Source organism: Anolis sagrei, chromosome 11, assembly GCF_037176765.1.
Source record: "Anolis sagrei isolate rAnoSag1 chromosome 11, rAnoSag1.mat, whole genome shotgun sequence".
Lineage (NCBI taxonomy): Eukaryota > Metazoa > Chordata > Lepidosauria > Squamata > Dactyloidae > Anolis > Anolis sagrei.
Genome location: NC_090031.1, coordinates 10,536,880 through 10,558,290, shown reverse-complemented (window position 1 = coordinate 10,558,290; position 21,411 = coordinate 10,536,880). Strand labels below are relative to the sequence as shown.

The 21,411-nt window shown below is 43.1% G+C and overlaps 1 protein-coding gene across 5 annotated transcripts in view; it reads left to right on the top strand.

Moving 5' to 3' along the window:
• TNC (tenascin C) overlaps positions 1-21,411 on the top strand; it is a 114,262-nt gene that overhangs the window by 66,156 nt on the left and 26,695 nt on the right. For 2 of the 5 annotated variants that reach the window (XM_067471883.1, XM_067471884.1), the window contains 2 exons: positions 16,523-16,795; positions 20,830-20,952. In XM_067471883.1, the coding sequence (XP_067327984.1) occupies positions 16,523-16,795; positions 20,830-20,952 (396 nt within the window). Of the gene's footprint in view, positions 1-3,319; positions 3,593-5,134; positions 5,411-6,985; positions 7,259-16,522; positions 16,796-20,829; positions 20,953-21,411 lie in introns of all 5 variants that reach the window. The other 3 variants (XM_067471881.1, XM_067471882.1, XM_067471885.1) reach the window with 3 other exon arrangements.

Here is a 21,411-nt window from a genome sequence, read left to right as displayed (position 1 = left end):
ACAACAGCTGAGTATTTCAGTTTAGTGGACATATAGGGGATAGAAATAATTGGGTATGTAACAGAGGTCTATCATACTAGATGTAGTGTCTTGATACAAATTTATGTTTATTTACAGTATTTATATTCCACCCTTCTCACTCCGAAGTGGACTCAGATCGGATCACAGAACACATATAGGGCTCTGCCTTATTAAGGTAGAGATGAACCAAACAAATACCCAGTTTGTATCAAGCAGTTTAATTAAAACAGCACTTACTTTGTGGCTGTTTTAATAGTCCAAATATAAAACATAAAGATTGCACTCAGACACAGAATATAAAACAAAAACAGCAGGTTCAAGATACTCCGTAGTCAAAAGGTCCAGTCCAGTGGTCAAACACCGAGAGTTCAATGAACAAAGTCCTGGGATCAAGAGTCTATACCGTAGTAAAAAGCCAGTCCAAAGATTCAAGGTTCCAGAATTCCAAAGGTTCAGGAGACAGGTCAGGACACCGAAAATCCACAAACCTGGGGGGAAACCAGCAGCATCTACCACCAAAATAAAACTTTTCTCCCGAAGATCAGTCCTAAGGCTAGCTCCTTATATCTAGAAACACCCAGCTGCAACCCATCTCTTGCATACCTCCACCCTTAATTGCTTTCACCCATGAACTCTTACTTACAGAATACTCAACTTTTTGGAACTAAGACTTACATTAACCCTTCCATCACCAACTGCTAGGCCTACCACCACCAACCACCATCAACTGCAGAACATGATACATGACACATATACAGCAAACATTCAATGCCACTATACACTGACAAGATGGACAACAGTGCATTGATAGATGTATATATAGGCTTTCCCATCTTTCGGCATCTTGGAGGCTATGCTCTGTTCTGGCCACAGGGGGTGCCGTTGCTCCACTTTCCCTACCGAAGAGGTTTTGTTCCTCTTTGATCGAACCAGCAGCATTTTTCTGGCATTTCCTTATAAGTACCTTAAATACCTCCCCGCACGTGATTTTTTTTTCGAAACTGCTAGATAAGAAGAAGCTGGGCAAATGGCCAGGAGCTCACCCTGACCTGGGCTTTGAACTGTCACCCTTTTGGTTGGCAAGATTTACTGCAGCTGGCGGTCAACCTGCGGTGCTAAAGCCGTGTGCACGGTTTGAGTCATTACTCTTGAGAAAGGATATTGTAGATGCTGAAAATAATAACCAAAATGATGGAGCAACACTGCTATGAGGAAATGCTTACCTTAGGCATGCTTACCTTAGAGAAATAGGCATGCTTACCTTAGAGAAAAAGCAAATAAGGGCAGGCATGATAGATGTGAACACAATTATGCATTATATGAAGGAAGTAGAGAAAGATACACTTTTTCAATTCTCACTCTCATAATGCTTGAATTTGAGATCATCCACTGAAACTGAACAATGGGAGATTCAGAGCAGATCGAAATATTTCTTCATAAATTTTAGGATTCACTTGGACATATTTCGAAGAGGTGTGGCTAAACTTATGATAGTTATGGTAGCCATCAATTGCAATTAGTCGTATGGTTATAATTCAGTGTTCCCTCACTTATCATGGTGGTTATGTTCCAGGACCACCCGCGATAAGTGAAAAACCACAATGTAGGGACACTATACTGTAAATATACAAGTCTGTGGAAGCATCTATGCTTATTTATTTATCGTGTCAGAGCATCTATGCTGGAGAAACAACACACTTTAGTAATGGGTATACAGTGTTCCCTCGCTACTTGTATTTTAAATTCATTTTTTTTAAAAAAACCCACGAAACAACGAGTCTGCGCGAAGCAAACTGCGAAACCGCGAGGGAATACTGTATATCATATTGTTGATAACTTCTATTTTATTCGTGACTTTTGGTATGTTTGTAATGAGACTGGAATCAACTTAATTTGTAAGACACATGAATCCCCAAAGGGAGAAGATATGGCATAGGGAAAGACAACAAAAACAACAACAACATCTCCTCTATCAGGCGCAGCTGAACTCCGTATATCAGTCAACATAATGCTGGATTGGATCAGCTTTGCTCTGATCTATTATCACTGTTCAACGGAGAAAAAGTTGCAGGCCTGAAAATAGTTGTTCTTTTATGATTTTGGGGTGCTGAAAATGAAAATGACATTTAAAAATGTATATTGGCTCTAGTTTTTATGATATAAGCAATCACGTGATCACATATGGTTGAAAAAATGCATGTTGCGACTTACACTATGGAAGATTCTAGAATATTCTAGAAAGTTTGATGACGCAGTATTAGTGCCGTGTGCAAAAGCCAGAAAGCCCTATATAAGGCCAGACTTTTGAACTGTGAGGGTCAGTCAGTTGAAGACTGAGACAGTATCGTTAAACATCGTTTTACATTGTTCTTTTGACTGTAGTTAATGCTTCGCACGTGTGTAAATAAAGCATGATGGAAAAAAGATATCAAGGCCAATGGACTCCGTCAATGCTGTCAGACTCCTGCTGGAGCATTGTAAGAGACAATCCTTTCCTTGAATACAAAAGAAAAGTCAAGAGAAGCAAACAGGATATAAACTAAAGTCACGATTAAAGCGACATTTAAACTTTCAGACTTTTCAACTGCATTAGGCCTACTAATATAGTTTCTTGCTGCACACACATAAACAATAGACTAATTAAATAAATATTTCTCATGTATAAACTATTGGCAATATAATTTGACTAAAATTTAGTAAATATTCACGGTTTATATACATGCAGTAAGGTTAGGCGCATTATCATAATATTAACGAATTACCTATTGTGGAGAAAATCGAAATAGCTGTTGCATAAAAACCAGAGCCAATGAACACATTTAATTATTATATTTGAATTCAGCATGTTAAATTTATTAAGAAACCGCACATTTCGTTTCCGTAACTGAGAAAAACTGAAAATTTGTAGAACAGTGTAGTTTGTGGTTTTGCGGTAGAGAAAGAAGATACAGACAAGGCAATGGCCAATAGATCGATACATTGATCAATCAATCGATCGATCAATTGATTGATAGATAGACTTGTATGTGGGAAGGTTTTGTGTGTTAGCTTTAGTTCTGGTATGGAAACAAATATGAGTTTCTCATGTTAAGAAGAGCCATCTTGAGCTTCAGTTGGAGGTCCACCATCTTGGACAACTGGTTTGTGCCAAGTTCTCTTTGACGGACACTATAACTTTTGTTATAGAAGGGAGGAAGGTCCTCATCTTTTCCTCCAGTTTTGTACTCCGCTTTTAGAAGTGTTGCCAATGCTGATCCAAACATGTGTTCTGTTTTTTTCTCTTTCCTCCTCATAATAGCTGCACCACTGCTTAGCAAGCTGACCATTTCAAATGTTACCTCTGATGGACTCTCTCTCCGATGGAAAGCACAGGACTTTGCCTTTGATCATTTTCTCTTAGAGGTTAGAAACACCAACAACCAGTCTCTGGACTCCCAGCTACACACAGTGCCAGGGAGCATCCGGAACTTGGTTCTCACCAATCTAAGACCAACCTCTAGTTATCATCTCCAGCTTCATGGCTTGGTTGATGGGCAAATTAGCCAGACCTTGACTGCTCTGGCTACCACAGGTATATCCTCTCCAATTTGTTGTTTTTTTCCGGTGATTCATTTTGCTTCCATCCTCTCAAGATGACCTCTTCCTCGTCTCATCTTCTGCAATTTGAAAAGAGTGTTGTTTATTGGAGTTGTGTTGTCACACTCATGTGTCCCCACAATTAAGGAAATCTTCTGTCTGGAACCCTGATCGGTTCTTTTATATATGCACATACACTGATCTACACCACCTTCCTTCTTTTCTGTGTGCATATATAGACAACCATTTCGATACTACGTACATATATGTGTGTATAAATGCATGTATATGTACTTGTTCCACTTGAGGTTCTTCTGGAACATCTGTCAACCTGATCCACAGTACCTGGCTCTGCTTTTCCTTCCATTTTTGCCTGCCTTGTCTTTCTCGTCATGACATCTAGATGTTCCAAAATGCTTGACTTTCTGAAAATTTGTTCTCTGCATGCTCTGAAGATCAAGGGTCTTCCACTGATTTCAGAAGAGTCCTCAGGTCCTGGTCTTTCAATGCATCAGCAAAGAGATGTGCATACATCTTCCTGAAATCTTTTTGGACTGATCTTTTGCATATATAATGAGATCTAAACAGTAATTAGGATGGCAAATACAGCCATTTTCTTTCTGGAAGGTCAACCTGAACGACTCCTACTTCAACTTTTGTCTTCGATGTCTTAGATCATGGAATCTAGCCATGTTCTTCTAGGGTTGCCAGAGTTTTCTTAGTATTTGGTACTTCTAAATCTTGTCTCGTGAGATGCTCTCGACTTGCATTGCATGGAGGGCCCTTTAAGATCCAAGGGCTGATATGCCTGTCCTGCATGCAACAAAGCATGCTTTCAAAATGCTCAGATGGAGCACATGCGCAGAGGAAACCAATTCCAGTTTGCATGTCGGTCTGAGAGAACCTTGCTTGTCATCTCTTTCCTATGTATTCTATTTGATCTTCACGGGAACTTGTGCTCTCGTTGAACGTATTTTGCTGGTCATGTGCAACATGGCAGCGAGACAGAAACACTTCTGGTCACCATCATGCAGCATGAAGACAATTCGAGCATGAGTCCTTAATTGTGGTCATTCAAGCAGCATTTAGCTGCCATCAGGAGAAAGGCAAGATAAAAAAATAAATACATTTGCACAATGGGTGCAATCCAAAGCATAGCTGTGAGTAGCCTCTCACTTCTTGCTTTTCTCCAACTCATATCCATCTATTTTCTCAAGAGAAGATGAAAGCTCCTCTAGATGAGTAATGTATCCAACGTTATTTGATAACAATCTCCAACTATGAATTTAGTGGTTGGACAACCATGACTTTGGATGGTCACTGACATACACCATTCATATGACAGTTCTAGTCTAGGAGGATATGAGTGCATGCATTCAATATCAACAATCATATTTGACTATGAATTGACCAATGAGAAGTCATGAAATAATTTGCTAAATATTTTAATTTTTTGGATGAAACACGATCCACATTTTTCTGCTTTCCACAAGTAATGCCTCTTTCTCTCTGATTTATGTCCCTTTCTCTACTTCAGAGTCCGACCCACAGCTGGGCATGCCCACATTCACAAACGCTAATGCCAACACCTTCAACCTCTCCTGGACTGCAAGGGATGAGCCTCTTCCCAAGTTGGCTGTAAATATTAGAGATTCTTATCTATCTCAAGAGCATCTGGAGCTTCCTGCCTCAGAAGAAGCTCCCGAAACTCTCATCTCAGGCTCGGTAGATTACACTGACTATGATATAAACATTCAGGGCACAACCACAGATGAGGGGCCGTCTGATCCCCTCATCTCTCTAGTGATGAAAGGTATCAATTTTATTTTTAAAAATGACATTTTCACCCTTCCCCCAATTATGTCTTTCCCATAGACTTATTGTTGAATGAGCTACAGCAACAAGGCCTTTAAAGCCTATTATTTCCATAAGTACTGGGGACTACAAGGCTCATGATGCAGTACAATTGTTAAGAATTTTTTTCAAAAAAAAAATAAGAATATAGTGTAAAACAATATTAATTAGCATTGCTTTATAATGGGAGGAAATTAGGTTGTTCATGGGCCTTATATGGCCTATCTTCATCCCCTGGACCTTCGTAGCCTACCCTCCCATCTCTCCCAAATATTTTTGATCAATAATATAGAGGTCTCCAGGAATCATATCACTGTTTCAGCCCTCTCAAATCTGAAAAAAAGTCTAAAAACAGGGGGGGGGGGGAGAGATTGAAGAATTTATGGAAACTTGTGGCAAGTGGAGGGGCTAAAATAGAGGTGGGTAAGTCATAGACTGTGTCCATTAGAGTTGTGCACGAATCCTGTTTCCTCCGGTACTTGAAGCCCATTTGGTACCTTTGGAAGCATGAAATGGTAAGGGCTCTCCCATTACGAAAACCCGCCCACAACTAAAGCAAGCAGGAGCCAATCTCAGCTCCTCGTCTGCTTTTCAGCACAGTTTAATCTTTGTGTATTAATCTCCCAGCAAATAAAAAGAAACCCTCATTCCCTGAAAACTACTATCAGTTACCTCTCCTCTAGAGTAGAAAGTAGAAACAGCTGTAAGAAAGCACTAAACCCAAAGCAGAAAGGAGATTGAAGCATGTCAAGAAAAAAGATGGGTTTTTTAAGGAAGCCCAGGAAGGATAGGAAGCTCCAGGAGGCCATTGCTCTTCCTTAGAATGCCTTGGAAAGTGTGTGTGGCATGCAGGCCCACAGCTGGGCATGCCCACATTCACAAAGAGAAAGCATGGGCACCTGAAAGCACTAAACCCTAAGCAGAAAGGAGATTGAAGCGTGTCAAGAAAAAAGAGGGTTTTTTTAAGGAAGCCCAGGAAGGATAGGGAGCTCCAGGAGGTCATCGTTCTTCCTTAGAATGCTTTGGAAAGTGTGTGTGATATGCAGGCACGGGAGAGAAAGCATGGGCACCTGCCGTAAATGTGCTTACGTATCCTTCCAGTAATAATAAGAGTAAAATAAGAAATGAAATAATAATAATAATAATAATAATAAATAGAAATGTAATAATAGCGGTAATAATAGTGTAAAGTAATAAATGTAATTCTAACAACAATAATAAAGTAAAATAATAATAATAATAATAATAATAATAATAATAATAATAGAATAAAATAATAAATAACCTTGACTCAAGTATAAACCGAGGGAAACTTTTTCATCCTAAAAAAAAGGCTGAAAAATTAGGCTTCTACTCGAGTATATACAGTAAATTGCTTGCACACTCTGTGACTCAGTAGAGATAGTCAGCATTGGAGGGTCCTTTATGAGTTAATACTAAATCTGATACATTCCACCCCAAAATCTGTCATTTATTTGGGTGACCACCTGATCACTCCTAACACAGAGTTTCTCACGTCTTTCCCTTCTTTCAGAGGCTTTGCCCCCACTGGAAAACCTCACTGTCTCAAATATTAACCCATATGGATTTACAGTCTTTTGGACGGCATCACAGAATGCCTTTGACAGCTTTCTAGTGATCGTGGTGGATTCCGGCAAACTGCTGGACCCCCAGGAGTTCATTCTTCCAGGAACGCAACATCAGCTGACTCTTCGAGGTCTCATTACTGGCATTGGCTATGAGGTTGTGCTTTATGGCTTTGCCCATGGTCGCCAAACAAGACCTTTAAGTATTGTTGCTTTAACAGGTATTTCTCTTCCAATCGCAACGATCTCCCCCAACTCCCTTCCTTCCCCTGTGCTCACTCATACTTCTCTGGAAGAGTCTTCATTTCGTTCCCATTTGCCAAATATTCCTAGCTTTCCTCATCACTGGCTTCTGGTGCATCAACTAACACGACTTCATTTTTCGAGATGTTTACTTTCTGTCTTTCAGAGGACCACAATGCAAAAAGCTACAGAAACTGCATTGAAATCAATGGGTTCAGGCATTTTTGTTATCCCATATGAAGAATCCTATTTATTCTATGAATCCCGTTTCTTCCCGTACTTCTCCAACTTTGAAAAGACAATGTATTGTCGAAGGCTTTCATGGCCGGAATCATTGGGTTGTTGTAGGTTTTTTCAGGCTATGTGGCCATGATCTAGAGGCATTCTCTCCTGATGTTTTGCCTGCATCTATGGCAAGCATCCTCAGAGGTAGTGAGGTCTGTTGGAACTAGGAAAAAGGGTTTATATATCTGTGGAATGACCAGGGTGGGACCTACAACAACCCTTTGAAAAGACAGCTTGCATAGACAGCACACAAAAAGGAGTTATCTGTCTTCCTGAATATCAATCAAGTTCCTACTTGGATAATTCCAAAATAACAATAGTACGTGTGAAATAGATCTTGGGGTCCTCGTGGACAATAAGTTAAACATGAGCCAACAATGTGATGCGGTGGCAAAAAAAGCCAATGGAATTTTGACCCGCATCAGTAGGAGTCTAACGTCTAGATTCGGGGAAGTCATGCTCCCCATGCTCTATTCTGCCTTGGTTAGACCACACCTGGAATATTGTGTCCAATTCTGGGCACCACAATTGACAAGCTGGAATGTATCCAGAGGATGGTGACTAAAATGATCAAGGGTCTGGAGAACAAGCCCTATGAGGAGCGGCTTAAAGAGCTGGGCATGTTTAGCCTGAAGAAGAGAAGGCTGGGAGGAGACATGATAGCCATGTATACATATGTGAGAGAAAGTCATAAGGAGGAGGGAGCAGTGTTGTTTTCTGCTGCCCTGGGTATTAGGACACGGAGCAAGAAACAAGAAAGGAGATTCCATCTGAACCTTAGGAAGAACTTCCTGATTGTGAGAGCTGTTCAGTCGTGGAACTCTCTGCCCCAAAGTGTGGTGGCAGGCTCCTTCTTCAGAGGCTTTTAAACAGAGGCTGTATGGCCATCTGTTGGGGGTGCTTTGAACACGATTTTCCTGCTTCTTGTTAGAATGGAGTTGGACTAGATGGCCCATGAGGTCTCTTCCAACTCTATGATTCAATGATTCTATATGTTCTTGAAATCACTGATACACTTAGAAGAGCATTAAATCATCTTTTGATGCCATTGCATTGCGGGCTTAGAGATTTCTGCTGCCCTGGACACTAGGAGGCGGAATAATGGCTTCAAACTACAAGAAAGGAGATTCCATCTGAACATTAGGAAGAAATTCCTGATTGTGAGAGCTGTTCAGCAGTGGAACTCTCTGCCCCAGAGTGTGATGGAGGCTCCTTCTTTGGAGCCTTTTAAACAGAGGCTGGATAGCCATCTGTTGGAGGTGCTTTGAATGCGATTTTCCGGCTTCTTGGCAGAATGGGGTTGGACTGGATGGCCCATGAAGTCTCTTCCAGCTATATGGTTTTATGATTATTTCTAGCACCTATTTTTTGCTTGATATTCAAGCAGTACTTCTTGTAAGTCAGACCACAGTCCAGAGTGACTCCCAGGTATTTGGGTGCGCTGCAATGCTCCAGTGGGATTCCTTTCCAGGTCATCCTCAGAGCTTGAGATGCTTGTCTGTTCTTAAGGTGAAAAGCACATGTCTGCATTTTAGATTGATTAGGAATCAGCTAGTTTTTCCCGTAATAGGCAGTAAGAGCACTTAAAGCTTCAAAGAGCTTCTATTCAACGATTTCAAAGCTCCTTTCTTGAATGGTGATGGCATGATCATCAGCATAGAGGAAACTCTCTGTCCCTTCTGGCAGTGGCTGACCATTTGTGCAAATGTTAAACATTGATGGAGCAAGCACGCTCCCCTGAGGCAGACCGCTCTTCTATTTTTGCCACCTGCTTCTCTGGCCCTGGAACTCAACAAAAAAGCTCCTGTTTTGTAGCAGATTTCCTATGATGCAGATGAAGTGGTAGTGCTTTGTGATATTATATATTTTTCTCAGGAAATGGTAATGATTTACAGTGTCATAATCTGCTATGTACTATGACTTGCTTTCCTCCAGATGTTAGGGATCCGACAGGATGCAATGCAGTTGTTCACTGCATATGTAAAGCCATTGCAAGAGGCTTTAAAAATAGAATGAGATTAGTGGTAGTGTCTCACTCTTTGAAAGAGGAATTATCACGCACTTGTAGTATTCTTCAGTGTCACAGATTTCATTGATCTTTGGCTTTCATGTGCCTGATCCTCCATAATATTCCTATGTGTAAGATTCGTACACACCATCAAGTCATCCATTGCCAGTAGGGCTGGGCTATTCGTTTCGTTAATTCATTAATTCGTTAAAAATTCGTTATTTTTTGAATTACGAAACGATAACAAAACTTTTTTTTTAACCTGGAAGTGTTTTTAAATATCGAAACGGCAGGCGCCAAAAAAATTTGTATTTCCGTCCATTTCGGAAATACGTAAGATGGCCGCCTGCCGATGGTTGCTGGGAGCTCTGCCGGCTGAGCAAGCGAGGGAGAGGGCGAGCGAGAGGGGCGAGCGAGTGGCGACGGTGAGAGCCATTCAGCTGTGAAACTCTCTGCCCCAGAGGGAGTGCGGTGGAGACTCTTTGAAACAGAGGCTGGATGGCCATCTGTCAGGGAAGGGCTTGGTGGGCCATTGACCTTCAGTTTTGGAGTTGTAGTTCACCTACATCCAGAGACCACTACAGACTCAAACAATGATGGATCTGGACCACACTTGGCCAGCGAGAGGGGTGAGCGAGCGGAGAGCGAGAGGGGCGAGCGAGCGGCGAGCCGAGCGAGAGGGGCGAGAGAGCGGCGAGCGAGAGGGGCGAGAGAGCGGCGAGCCGAGCGAGAGGGGCGAGAGAGCGGCGAGCGAGAGGGGCGAGAGAGCGGAGAGCGAGAGGGGTGAGTGAGCGGAGAGCGAGAGGGGCGAGGGAGCGGAGAGCGATAGGGGCGAGCGAGCGGAGAGCAAGAGGGGCGGGCGAGCGGAGAGCGAGAGGGGCGAGTGAGCGGAGAGCGAGAGGGGCGGGCGAGCGGAGAGTGAGAGGGACTCAAACAATGATGGATCTGGACCACACTTGGCAAAAGCACTCAATATACACCCAAATATGAACACAGATGGAGTTTGCGGGAAATAGACCTTGACATTTGGGAGTTTTAGTTACGGGGATTTATGGTTCACCTGCAATCAAAGAGCGTTCTGAACCCCACAAGCGGCGAGCGAGAGGGGCGAGCGAGCGGCGAGCGAGCGGCGAGCGAGAGGGCCCGCCAGAGTGAGTGCCTGCCTTCCCTCCTTAATAATAATTTAAATTTAATAATAATAATTTTAATTTCTCCTCCCTATTCTACTAAATTAATAATTAAATTTAAAAAATATTTTAAAAATATTGAAAAAAAAAGGGCGCCATCTTTACAAAATGTTTTGTAAATATTTACGAAATTTCGTAAATACCGAACTTTTTTGGGGGAAAATTTTGTAATTATTTTAAATAACGAAACAAAAAAACACCCCAATTACAAAACGATTACAAAACCAAATTTTTGCGTTGTTACCCAGGCCTAATTGCCAGCTATGTTTTTTTTTTAATCTTCCTTACAAATCAAAATATCCAGCTGCATTGAACTCCACTGGAAATAATTTTGTTCGATTATTTTATGACCCACCTTTTTACAGTCAACTTGAAGTCAGCAAACATCAGTTTTTAAATTAAAATTACATATATTAACTGGGTCGAAACTTGGTGTCAGTGTCAGTAAAGTTGATGTGTCATCTGTCTTCAGAGTATACAGTCGAACCTTGGCCATGGATTTGAAACAAAAGTTGGCTATACACTGTATTTATTTATTTACAGTATTTATACCCTGTGTGCTGTCACACGCTGGGCTTGTGAAAGAGTCTATAGACAGGACATGTTCTGTATGCCCAACAGGATGCCCGGGGTGCCTCGGATTAGAGGCCCTTTGGTTTTCCCCAAACAAAGTCTTTAGAAACTTGGAAAGTTTAACCAAGTTCTTTATTATTGCTTAGGTCTTCAGTAAATCAAACAAATACTTCAAGGCTTTGAATCAACTGGTGGCTTTCTTAATCTTGTCCACAAGGGACAGGCAGCTATCTTCATGAACCTTTTCTTTACTATCAGGGAAATCCTCTTTCCAAGAGGAAAGAAGGTCTTCAATTCCCAGTGAAGGCTGGCTGTAGAGCTGTGGGACTAGATCCCCCCAGCAAAAGCTATGCTTCTTGGTAGATGATTGACCTCTACCTGGTCAGTCTGTCTTAGGCTCTGCTGGCGTGGGAACCTACACCCAGTCCAAATTGCGTTATGGCTGCCATGAGTGGTCCTTACCAAATAGAGTCCTTTTGTAGATTTCCAAGAGGAAAGAATGTCTTCAATTCCCAGTGAAGGCTGGCTGTAGAGCTGTGGGATTGGATCCCCCCAGCAAAAGCTATGCTTCTCTGTAGAGCTGTGGGACTGAATTCCCCCCCCCCCCCCCCAGCAAAAGAGCTGTAGTTCTCTGTAGAGCTGTGGGACTAAATTCCCCCAGCAAAAGCTGTAAAAGACGAAGCTTTCTACAGGTGGAACTGATTCACGTCCTGTACGAAAGGCTTCTCTGTGTGAACTGAACTAGAGGTCCCCTTTTTCCCTCCTAAACCCAGAAAAAGGGGCGGAACTAAAGAACCTAATGATGATTGATGGGTCATTGGCCCTATAATTGCAAACCAAGGGAAGCCACCTTATTGCAAAATGCATGGAAGCTTGGAATACATGCAAACACTCAAAGAAAGAAAAAGAAGTTGGAGCTCCTGGTACAGCCATACCAGCACACCCTGCCCTTCTCACCCCAAATGGGACTCAGAGAGGTTTACAGAATATACATACGGAAACATTCAATGCTGATTATACAATTAACAAGCACAGATCACACAAAGAGGGGTAAAGGCAGTTTTTCCAACTTATTTTTGGCATCTTGGATGCTGTTCTTGGCTCCAGCCACGTGTGGGTGCGTGAGTGGGTACTGTCACTCCATCTTCCATGCCAAGGAGCTTTCTTCTGATCGATGTCCTTAAGGGCACCTTTATTACCTCCCCTCTAAAATCTGTACCTATTTTATCTACTCACATTTCTTTTTTTGACCTGTTAGGTGGACAAGTGAGCTGGGGCTAACAGCAGGTACTCACCCCGACCCGGACTCAAACTGCCGAACTTTCGATTGGCAGGATTTTTCTTCAGCAGAGTGATTTGGCCTGCTGTGCTAAGCCTAAACTACATTGCACACTGGTGGCATTTAATAATTTAATAGAACAATATGATTATGTATTTAATGTATTGTCGAAGGCTTTCATGGCCGGAATCACTGGGTTGTTGTAGGTTTTTTCGGACTATATGACCATGGTCTAGAGGCATTCTCACCTGATGTTTCGCCTGCATCTATGGCAAGCATCCTCAAAGGTAGTGACCTCACTACCTCTGAGGATGCTTGCCATAGATGAAGGCGAAACATCAGGAGAGAATGCCTCTAGACCATGGCCATATAGCCCGAAAAAACCTACAACAACCCAGTTATGTATTTAGTTTGATATGCTGAAACAGTGCTGAATTCCATACTGTAGAAATCTGAGTTGGATGACATTCTTGATCAGAATACGTAAGTTAACATATCTTGGCGTTCCCAACTTCTCTTTTTTTATCCTCACCATATTGGTTCTATTTCGAGAAGATCTTAGTGACTCTCTAGTTCTTAACCGTGTCATTACATGCCCACCCATACTTAGATGTAGGTTTAACTGGATTCCGCTTGTCACACTTCTCTAACTCTTTGCTCAGACTCTGATTAGTAAAGCAGAAGTCCAATAGATAAAGATGGGAGGCATCTGTGATGCAGAGACCTTTGTAACTGACACCATTCCAAAGTCTAATACTAGATTGGCAGAGCTTCATTTAGCTCCTTCCACTTGGAAGGACATAAGGAGTGGTATGATGGATCAGGCTAAGTCTGAAATTGGAGGTTGGTGGCCTTAGGTGAGCTACCTTGTCCATTTTTCTGGTTAGGACCAAGGGATTGGAAAGGTGGTGATGCAGCTAAGTGAAAAGGAATCTATTTACAATATTTACATTCTACTCTTCTCACCTCAAAGGGGACTTGGAATGGATCACCTTATTGGTGCCTTAAATACCTCCCCGCTTTAAAGCGATACCTATTTATCTACTCAATGAGTCCCCAGTGGCGCAGTGGGTTGAACCACTGAGCTGCTAAACTTGTTGACCGAAAGGTTGCAGGTTTGAATCTGGGGAGCGACGTAAGCTTCCACTGTCAGCCCCAGCTTCTGCCAACCTAGCAGTTCGAAAACATACAATGTGAGTAGATCCAGTGGGAAGGGAACGGCGCTCCATGCAGTCAAGCTGGCCACATGACCTTGGAGGTGTCTACGGACAACGCTGGCTCTTCAGCTTAGAAATGGAGATGAGCACCACACCCCAGAGTCGGACACGACTGGACTTAACGTCAGGTGAAAACGTTTACCTTTTATTTATCTACTCACAATTGCTGTTTTCGATCTGCTAGGCAGGCAGAAGCTAGGCTGAAGGCCAGGAACTCACCCTGACCCAGGCTTCAAATTGTCAACCTTTTGGTTGGCAAGATTTATGGCAGCCGGCAGTTAACCTGCTGTGCTAAAGCCCAGAACGAGGTTCTTCTCCCAATGTATCTAACTAGAACTTCATCAAATTGTATTGCTTCCTTTCTTTAATGGGTTAGAAACCTATCCAGCAGACTATATTTAACCAATTTACAATGAGCCACACTGAGAAAGATTGACAAGAACTGGATTAGTAGTCTTGTGATGGACAACAATTAGATGCTGTCCTTGAAGACTACTCAATTTCCTATTTTGGTCCATACAGTCAGGTATAGGCTTGTTTGATCCAAAAAAAAATGGTTCAAAACTCATTTTGGATATAGGGAGCACTGGTGGTTCAATTCAGAAGTGAATTCCGATTTTCACAGAAAAGAAAATTCAAAACTTTTCGAAACTTCCGAGACTTCCAAATCCTTCCTTAATGGTTTGAAAGTGTTATTTCCCATTTCATTGGGTGGTCTTTGCTATGAAAGTAGTTGTTTTACTCCAGAAGGGTGGGAAGCAAAGGGAGGAAATTCATCCACTCTGGTTTAAAACACTTCCAAGGCTCGAGACCAGAAGAGAGGTGAGAAAAAAGGCAGGAAATCCATCCAGTTTGTTTTAAAATGCTTCCCAGGCTGGAGATCGGAAGCGAGGGGAGAGGAAAGGCAGGAAATTCATCCAGTCTGGTTTAAAACACTTCCCAGGCTCGAGACCAGAAGTGAGGGGAGAGGAAAGGCAGGAAATCCATCCAGTTTGTTTTAAAATTCTTCCCAGGCTGGAGATCGGAAGCGCGGGGAGCGGAAAGGCAGGAAATTCATCCACTCTGGTTTAAAACACTTCCCAGGCTCGAGACCAGAAGTGAGGGGAGAGAAAAGGCAGGAAATTCATCCACTCTGGTTTAAAACGCTTCCCAGACTTGAGATCAGAAGCGAGGGGAGAGGAAAGGCAGGAAATTTATCCAGTCTGGTTTAAAACGCTTCCCAGGCTCGAGACCAGAAGTGAGGGGAGAGAAAAGGCAGGAAATCCATCCAGTTTGTTTTAAAATGCTTCCCAGGCTGGAGATCGGAAGCGAGGGGAGAGGAAAGGCAGGAAATTCATCCAATCTGGTTTAAAATGCTTCCCAGGCTCGAGACCAGAAGTGAGGGGAGAGAAAAGGCAGGAAATCCATCCAGTTTGTTTTAAAATGCTTCCCAGGCTGGAGATGGGACGCGAGGGGAGAGGAAAGGCAGGAAATTCATCCACTCTGGTTTAAAACGCTTCCCAGGCTTGAGACCAGAAGTGAGGGGAGAGGAAAGGCAGGAAATTCATCCACTCTGGTTTAAAGCACTTCCCAGGCTCGAGACCAGAAGTGAGGGGAGAGGAAAGGCAGGAAATTCATCCACTCTGGTTTAAAGCACTTCCCAGGCTCGAGACCAGAAGTGAGGGGAGAGGAAAGGCAGGAAATTCATCCACTCTGGTTTAAAGCACTTCCCAGGCTCGAGACCAGAAGTGAAGGGAGAGAAAAGGCAGGAAATCCATCCAGTTTGTTTTAAAATGCTTCCCAGGCTGGAGATCAGAAGCGAGGGGAGAGGAAAGGCAGGAAATTCATCCAGTCTGGTTTAAAACACTTCCCAGGCTCGAAACTAGAAGCGAGGGGGAAAGCTGAATCATTTCCGACTCACTGCTTCGTAACAGAAATGGCGGAAAAAGCTTCAGAAGGGCAACGGGACTTCCGGTTTCCTTAAAAACTTCGAAATCACTTCAAAAAGCAAATCTTTCTGAATTTATTCCGAATTACGAAGATTCCGACCCACCCTAACCATCCCTAGTCAGGTAGTTTGGCTCAGATTAGAAAAAAAACCACATAAGAACTTGCCGTTTCGGAATACAGCTGTTTATTCAGAACTGGGAAAATCCACTCTTGGAGACAAGTAACTATAGATGTTTGTGTAATACCACAAACCCAGTTGTATCAACCAAGGGGACAAGATGCACAAAGAGAATTAGAAACATTAGATGTACATAGGCAGAGACATGGATAGACACAAGGACCGACCACATTGACATGAGGTTAGGAAAGGAACATCCAAGCACTTTGTGCATATTTTCCCTTTAATCCGATTAGGTGAATCCAATGGAAGACAGAGAACAAATGAACATCAAGGCTTACTACCAGCATGTTTAATATTGCATGGTATCTTTTTGTTTTTCCTTTATAGAGGTTGCTTGGGGGTCCTTGGAGAGTCACTACACCTCTACCCATATCTTTGGATTGGATTGTGTCTCACTCTTAACCTCTTGGTGCATTTTTCTTCTTTTGGATAGCCAACCAACTCTTTCCCCTTCTTTGGATTTGTGGCTGAAACCTTCACATCCTAATCTGATGCGGCAGACCCTTCCGGAGTTTCCCTTCTGCTTCCTTGGCAATCTCTCATATTTCTCCTCCTTTCTTTTTTCCCTCCCTTCCAATTTCAGAAGCAGAACCAGAAGTGGACAACCTGTTGGTGTCCGATGCTACACCACATGGCTTCCGTCTTTCTTGGACAGCAGACGACGGCGCCTTTGATAGTTTTGTTCTTAAAATCAGGGCTGCCAACATACTCTCAGACCCTCTGGAGCTCATTGTGCCAGGCCACGAACGCACCCAGGACATAATAGGGCTGAAGGAAGGCATGGAGTATTACATTGATCTCTATGGAGTTACCAGTGGACGGCGTTCCCAACCCATAAATGCAATAGCCACGACAGGTATTGTTTGCATCTAGTGTGATACGGAAGGAAAAAGGCATGATCCATCCACATGCATGTCTGTTTGTGTGCATATGTCTTCCACATCTCTCTCTCTCTCTACTTAGTGGTTTGGAGTGCAACCTGCAGGTCCAGCCTACTGGAAAAGATGGCACATACTTTCACAATTCTTTTATCCACCTCCATTTCTCATTATGTGAGCCCATCGTGCACTTTGGGAGCTCTAGGGATCCTATTTGGGAGCTCTAGGGATCCTATAAGCCAGTATTTCTCAACCTTCCTAATGCCGCAACCCTTTAATACAGTTGTGGTGACCCCCAACCATAACATTATTTTGGTTGCTACTTCACAACTGTAATTTTGCTACTGTTATGAATTGTCATGTAAATATCTGAGATGCAGGATGTATTTTCAGTCACTGGACCAAATTTGGCATAAATACCCGATACGTCCAAATTTGAATACTGGTGAGGTTGAGTGGGAATTGATTTCGTCATTTGGGAGTTGTAGTTGCTGGGATTTATAGTTCACCTATAAGAGCATTCTGAACTCCACCAATGATGGAATTGAACCAAATTTGGCACACAGAACTCCCATGACCAATAAGAAATACTGGAAGGGTCTGGAGGGCATTGACCGTAACTTTTGGAGTTGTAGTTCACCTACATCCAGAGAGCACTGTGGACTCAAACATTTATTTATTTATTTATATTTATATTTAGACCATTTCTACCCCGCCCTTCTCACCTCCGAGGGGGGACTCTGTGCGGCTAACATAGGCAACAATTCAATGCCAACAGTATCAAAACAATATAAAACAGCAATATAAAATCCATTACATAACAATTACACAGTGATATTAATTAAATTTACATAATCAGATAGAAGAAATCATATTTATTTATTTACTATATTTATATACCGTCCCTCTCAGCCTGCAGGTGACTCGGAGCGGTTCATAAAATTGTATTTTATGGTCTTGGTACCAACTGTGAACCGCTCCGAGTTTAAAATATTATAAAACCATAGCAAAATTAATAACAAACATATATCATTAGCTTCTCCTTACTGAAAACATTGGTCAATCCCATCATCTAATCATTCCATTTCCTATGTCAGTCACACTATTCTTGCAAATGCTTGCTCAAAAAGCCAACTCTTGTCTTTCCTCTGGAATGTTAAAAGGGAGGGGACCGATCTAATATCCCTAGAGAGGGCATTCCATAGCTGAGGGGCCACCACTGAGAAGGCCCTGTTTCTCGTCCCTGCCAGCTGTGCTTGTGACAAGGGCAGGATCGAGAGAAGGGCCTCCGCAAACAATCTTAAAGTCCCAGAAGATTCATAAGGGGAGGTAAATTCTGACAGGTAAATTGGGCCAGTGATGGATCTGTAGTGTACCAAACTTGGCACAAATACTCAATATGCCCAAATATGAACACTGGTGGAGTTTGGGGAAAATAGACCTTGACATTTGGGAGTCGTAGTTGCTGGGATTTATAGTTCACTTACAATCAAAGAGCATTCTGAACTCCACCAAAACTAGAATTGGGACTAACTTCCTACAAAACCCCCATGACCAACATAAAATACTGTGTTTTCTGGTGGTCTTGGGTGACCCCTTTGACACCCCCAGGCGTCCCAACCCCCAGGTTGAGAAACACTGCTATAAATCAACCAGAGCACACCAAGTTTTCATGGTCAAGAAGAGATTCAAACCCTAACCTCAGGAATCAAAGTCTAACACTCAAGCCATGTCATCATGTCACCAGTTTTCTTGTCTTTACCAAGAACCATTGGAAATATGGGAAGAATCTCCCATTATTACAACATTTCCCCACTCGCTCCCAATTTTGTTATTGAATTTTAACTGGCACATCTCCACAGAAGCTTTTAATTGTGGTTTTGCTTCTGGTCTTTGTCTTTTAGTTGCTAATGGATATCTCTTGTGTGGGCTGTTTATTTTCTTTAAAATGGTATTTCCAAAGAATAATCAGAGTTGTTTTCATGGCTGCTGGTGGGACGAAAGAATATTTACAGCTCAAAGCTTGGATGTAAACTTTGCAGTGCCAGATTTTGTCTGGATGCTGGAAAACTCTTCTCTTCAGCTTGATGAGTTGATGGCCTGCAATAAATTTCAAACGATGGCCAGAAAACCAAAACAAAACACAAGCTCTTAGCTTAAAAACTTGTAAACTTGAGTGGCTTTGTTTTGCATATGGTTTCATCATTAGCCTCAAGGATGCAACCATCAAAAAAGAAAAAGAACGTTGCCTATACAAATCACATAGGGGATGAGATTCCTCACCACAAAATATTTTGAAACGGTATGAATCCATAGCTATGTTGCCAAAATACAACAAAAACATGTAAATGGCATATCCATTAGAGTTGTGCACGGAATTCGTTCCTACCATTTCTTTCGTGTCTTCCATTTCTTTGGGAGCACGAAACAGGGAGCCCCCTCCCCACATGAAAATCTGCTCAACACAAAAGCCTGCTTTTGTCTGCATCTGACTTGCCTCCTTACCTTGGAAAGAGAGTGCGTGTATGGCGGGGCATGCAGGTAGACCCAGAGCTCAGTTGCAGGTGTGCTCTGGGCCTGCCTGCATACTCCGCCACTCACACACTCTAGGAGATTGTGCAGGACATGTGTGGCAGGGTGTGCAGGCAGGCCTGGAGCATACCTGCATCTAAGTGCCTGTTACTCTAGAGTAAGAGGTGCTCGGCTGCAGGTACTAGCAGGCATGCTTTCTGAGCCTGCATACACACCACACTACACATGCCCTCTTTTTCCAAGGAGAGCACGTGTGTGGCATGGCATACAGGCAGGTCCAGAAAGCACACACACCTGCCAATACCTGCAGCTGAGCACTTCTTACTCTAGAGTAAGAGGCGCTCAGCTGCAGGCATGCTTGCTTTCTGAGCCTGGATGCCCACTCCACTACACATGCCCTCTTTTTCCAAGGACAGCACGTGTGTGGCATGGCATGCAGGCAGGTCCAGACAGCATGCGCACCTGCCAATACCTGCAGCTGAGCGCCTCTTACTCTAGAATAAGAGGCTCTTGACTGCAGGCATACTTGCTTTCTGAGCCTGCATGCCCACTCCAATACACATGCCCTCTTTTTTCCAAGGAGAACACTGTGTGACATGGCATGCAGGCAGGTCCAGAAAGCACACGCAGCTGCCAATACCTGCAGCTGAGCGCCTCTTACTCTAGAGTAAGAGGTGCTTGGCTGCAGGCACTGGCAGACACACATGCTTTCTGAGCCTGCATGCCCACTCCACTACACATGCACTCTTTTTCCAAGGAGAGCACGTGTGTGGCATGACATGCAGGCAGGTCCAGAAAGCACACGCACCTGCCAATACCTGCAACCGAGCGCCTCTTACTCTAGAGTAAGAGGTGCTCAGCTGCAGGCACTGGCAGACATACTTGCTTCCTGAGCCTGCATGCACACTCCACTACACATGCCCTCTTTTTCCAAGGAGAGCACATGTGTGGCATGACATGCAGGCAGGTCCAGAAAGCACACGCACCTGCCAATACCTATAGCTGAGTGCCTCTTACTCTATAGTAGAAACATTAGGTGCCAGGTAAGATGAATGGAAACACATGTCAGGAAAAGGGAGCCAATCTCCTTAAGATTTCAAAGCCCTGCCCGGTCCATGCCTTGCTTATCAAAGAAAATCAAATATTGCACATCTTGCGATAACGTCTGTGATCCAAGGAAAGGATAGGATGCGTGCATGAAGGTTGTTTTCCCTTGGTGTGTCTTTGGGTGGAGCGTGGATTAACACTGCAAGATTATTGTCAAAATTCAATGCTGGAACATAATGAGAAATGGAAGCCTTTGAGTTATGGACCTTTCCATTCTAGTCGTGACACTGAACCCAAATATTTATTGTAGCTTTAACGTCTGGAAGGAAACCAGAGACCAAACGCCTTCCTCTCCTTCCCAGTTGGGCTGATGGACTCAAGTTCTAATAATGCTTTCTTTATCTTTTGTGTCCCTGTCTTTCTCCTTGGCTAGCCATGGGATCACCCAAGGATATCACATTCTCAGATATCACTGAAAACTCAGCGATGGTCAGCTGGACTGCTCCAGTGGCTCGTGTGGACAGCTACCGGCTTACCTACGTTCCAGTAACAGGAGGTAAGGGAGAGGTGGTTGTTCCTTCCCTCAAGCTCTATCTATGCCATAGAATTAATGCAGTTTGACACCACCTTGACTGTCATAACTCAATAATGGAATGATTATTGGGCCCGGTCCTGTTCAACATCTTTATTAATGACTTAGATGAAGGGCTAGAAGGCAGGATCATCAAGTTTGCAGACAACACCAAATTGGGAGGGAGAGCCAATACTCCAGAGGACAGGAGCAGGATTCAAAACGATCTTGACAGATTAGACAGATGGGCCAAAACTAACAAAATGAAGTTCAACGGGGACAAATGCAAGATACTCCACTTAGGCAGAAAAAACGAAATGCAAAGATACAGAATGGGGGACAATGCCTGGCTCGAGAGCAGTACGTGTGAAAAAGATCTTGGAGTCCTCGTGGACAACAAGTTAAACATGAGCCAACAATGTGATGTGGCGGCAAAAAAAGCCA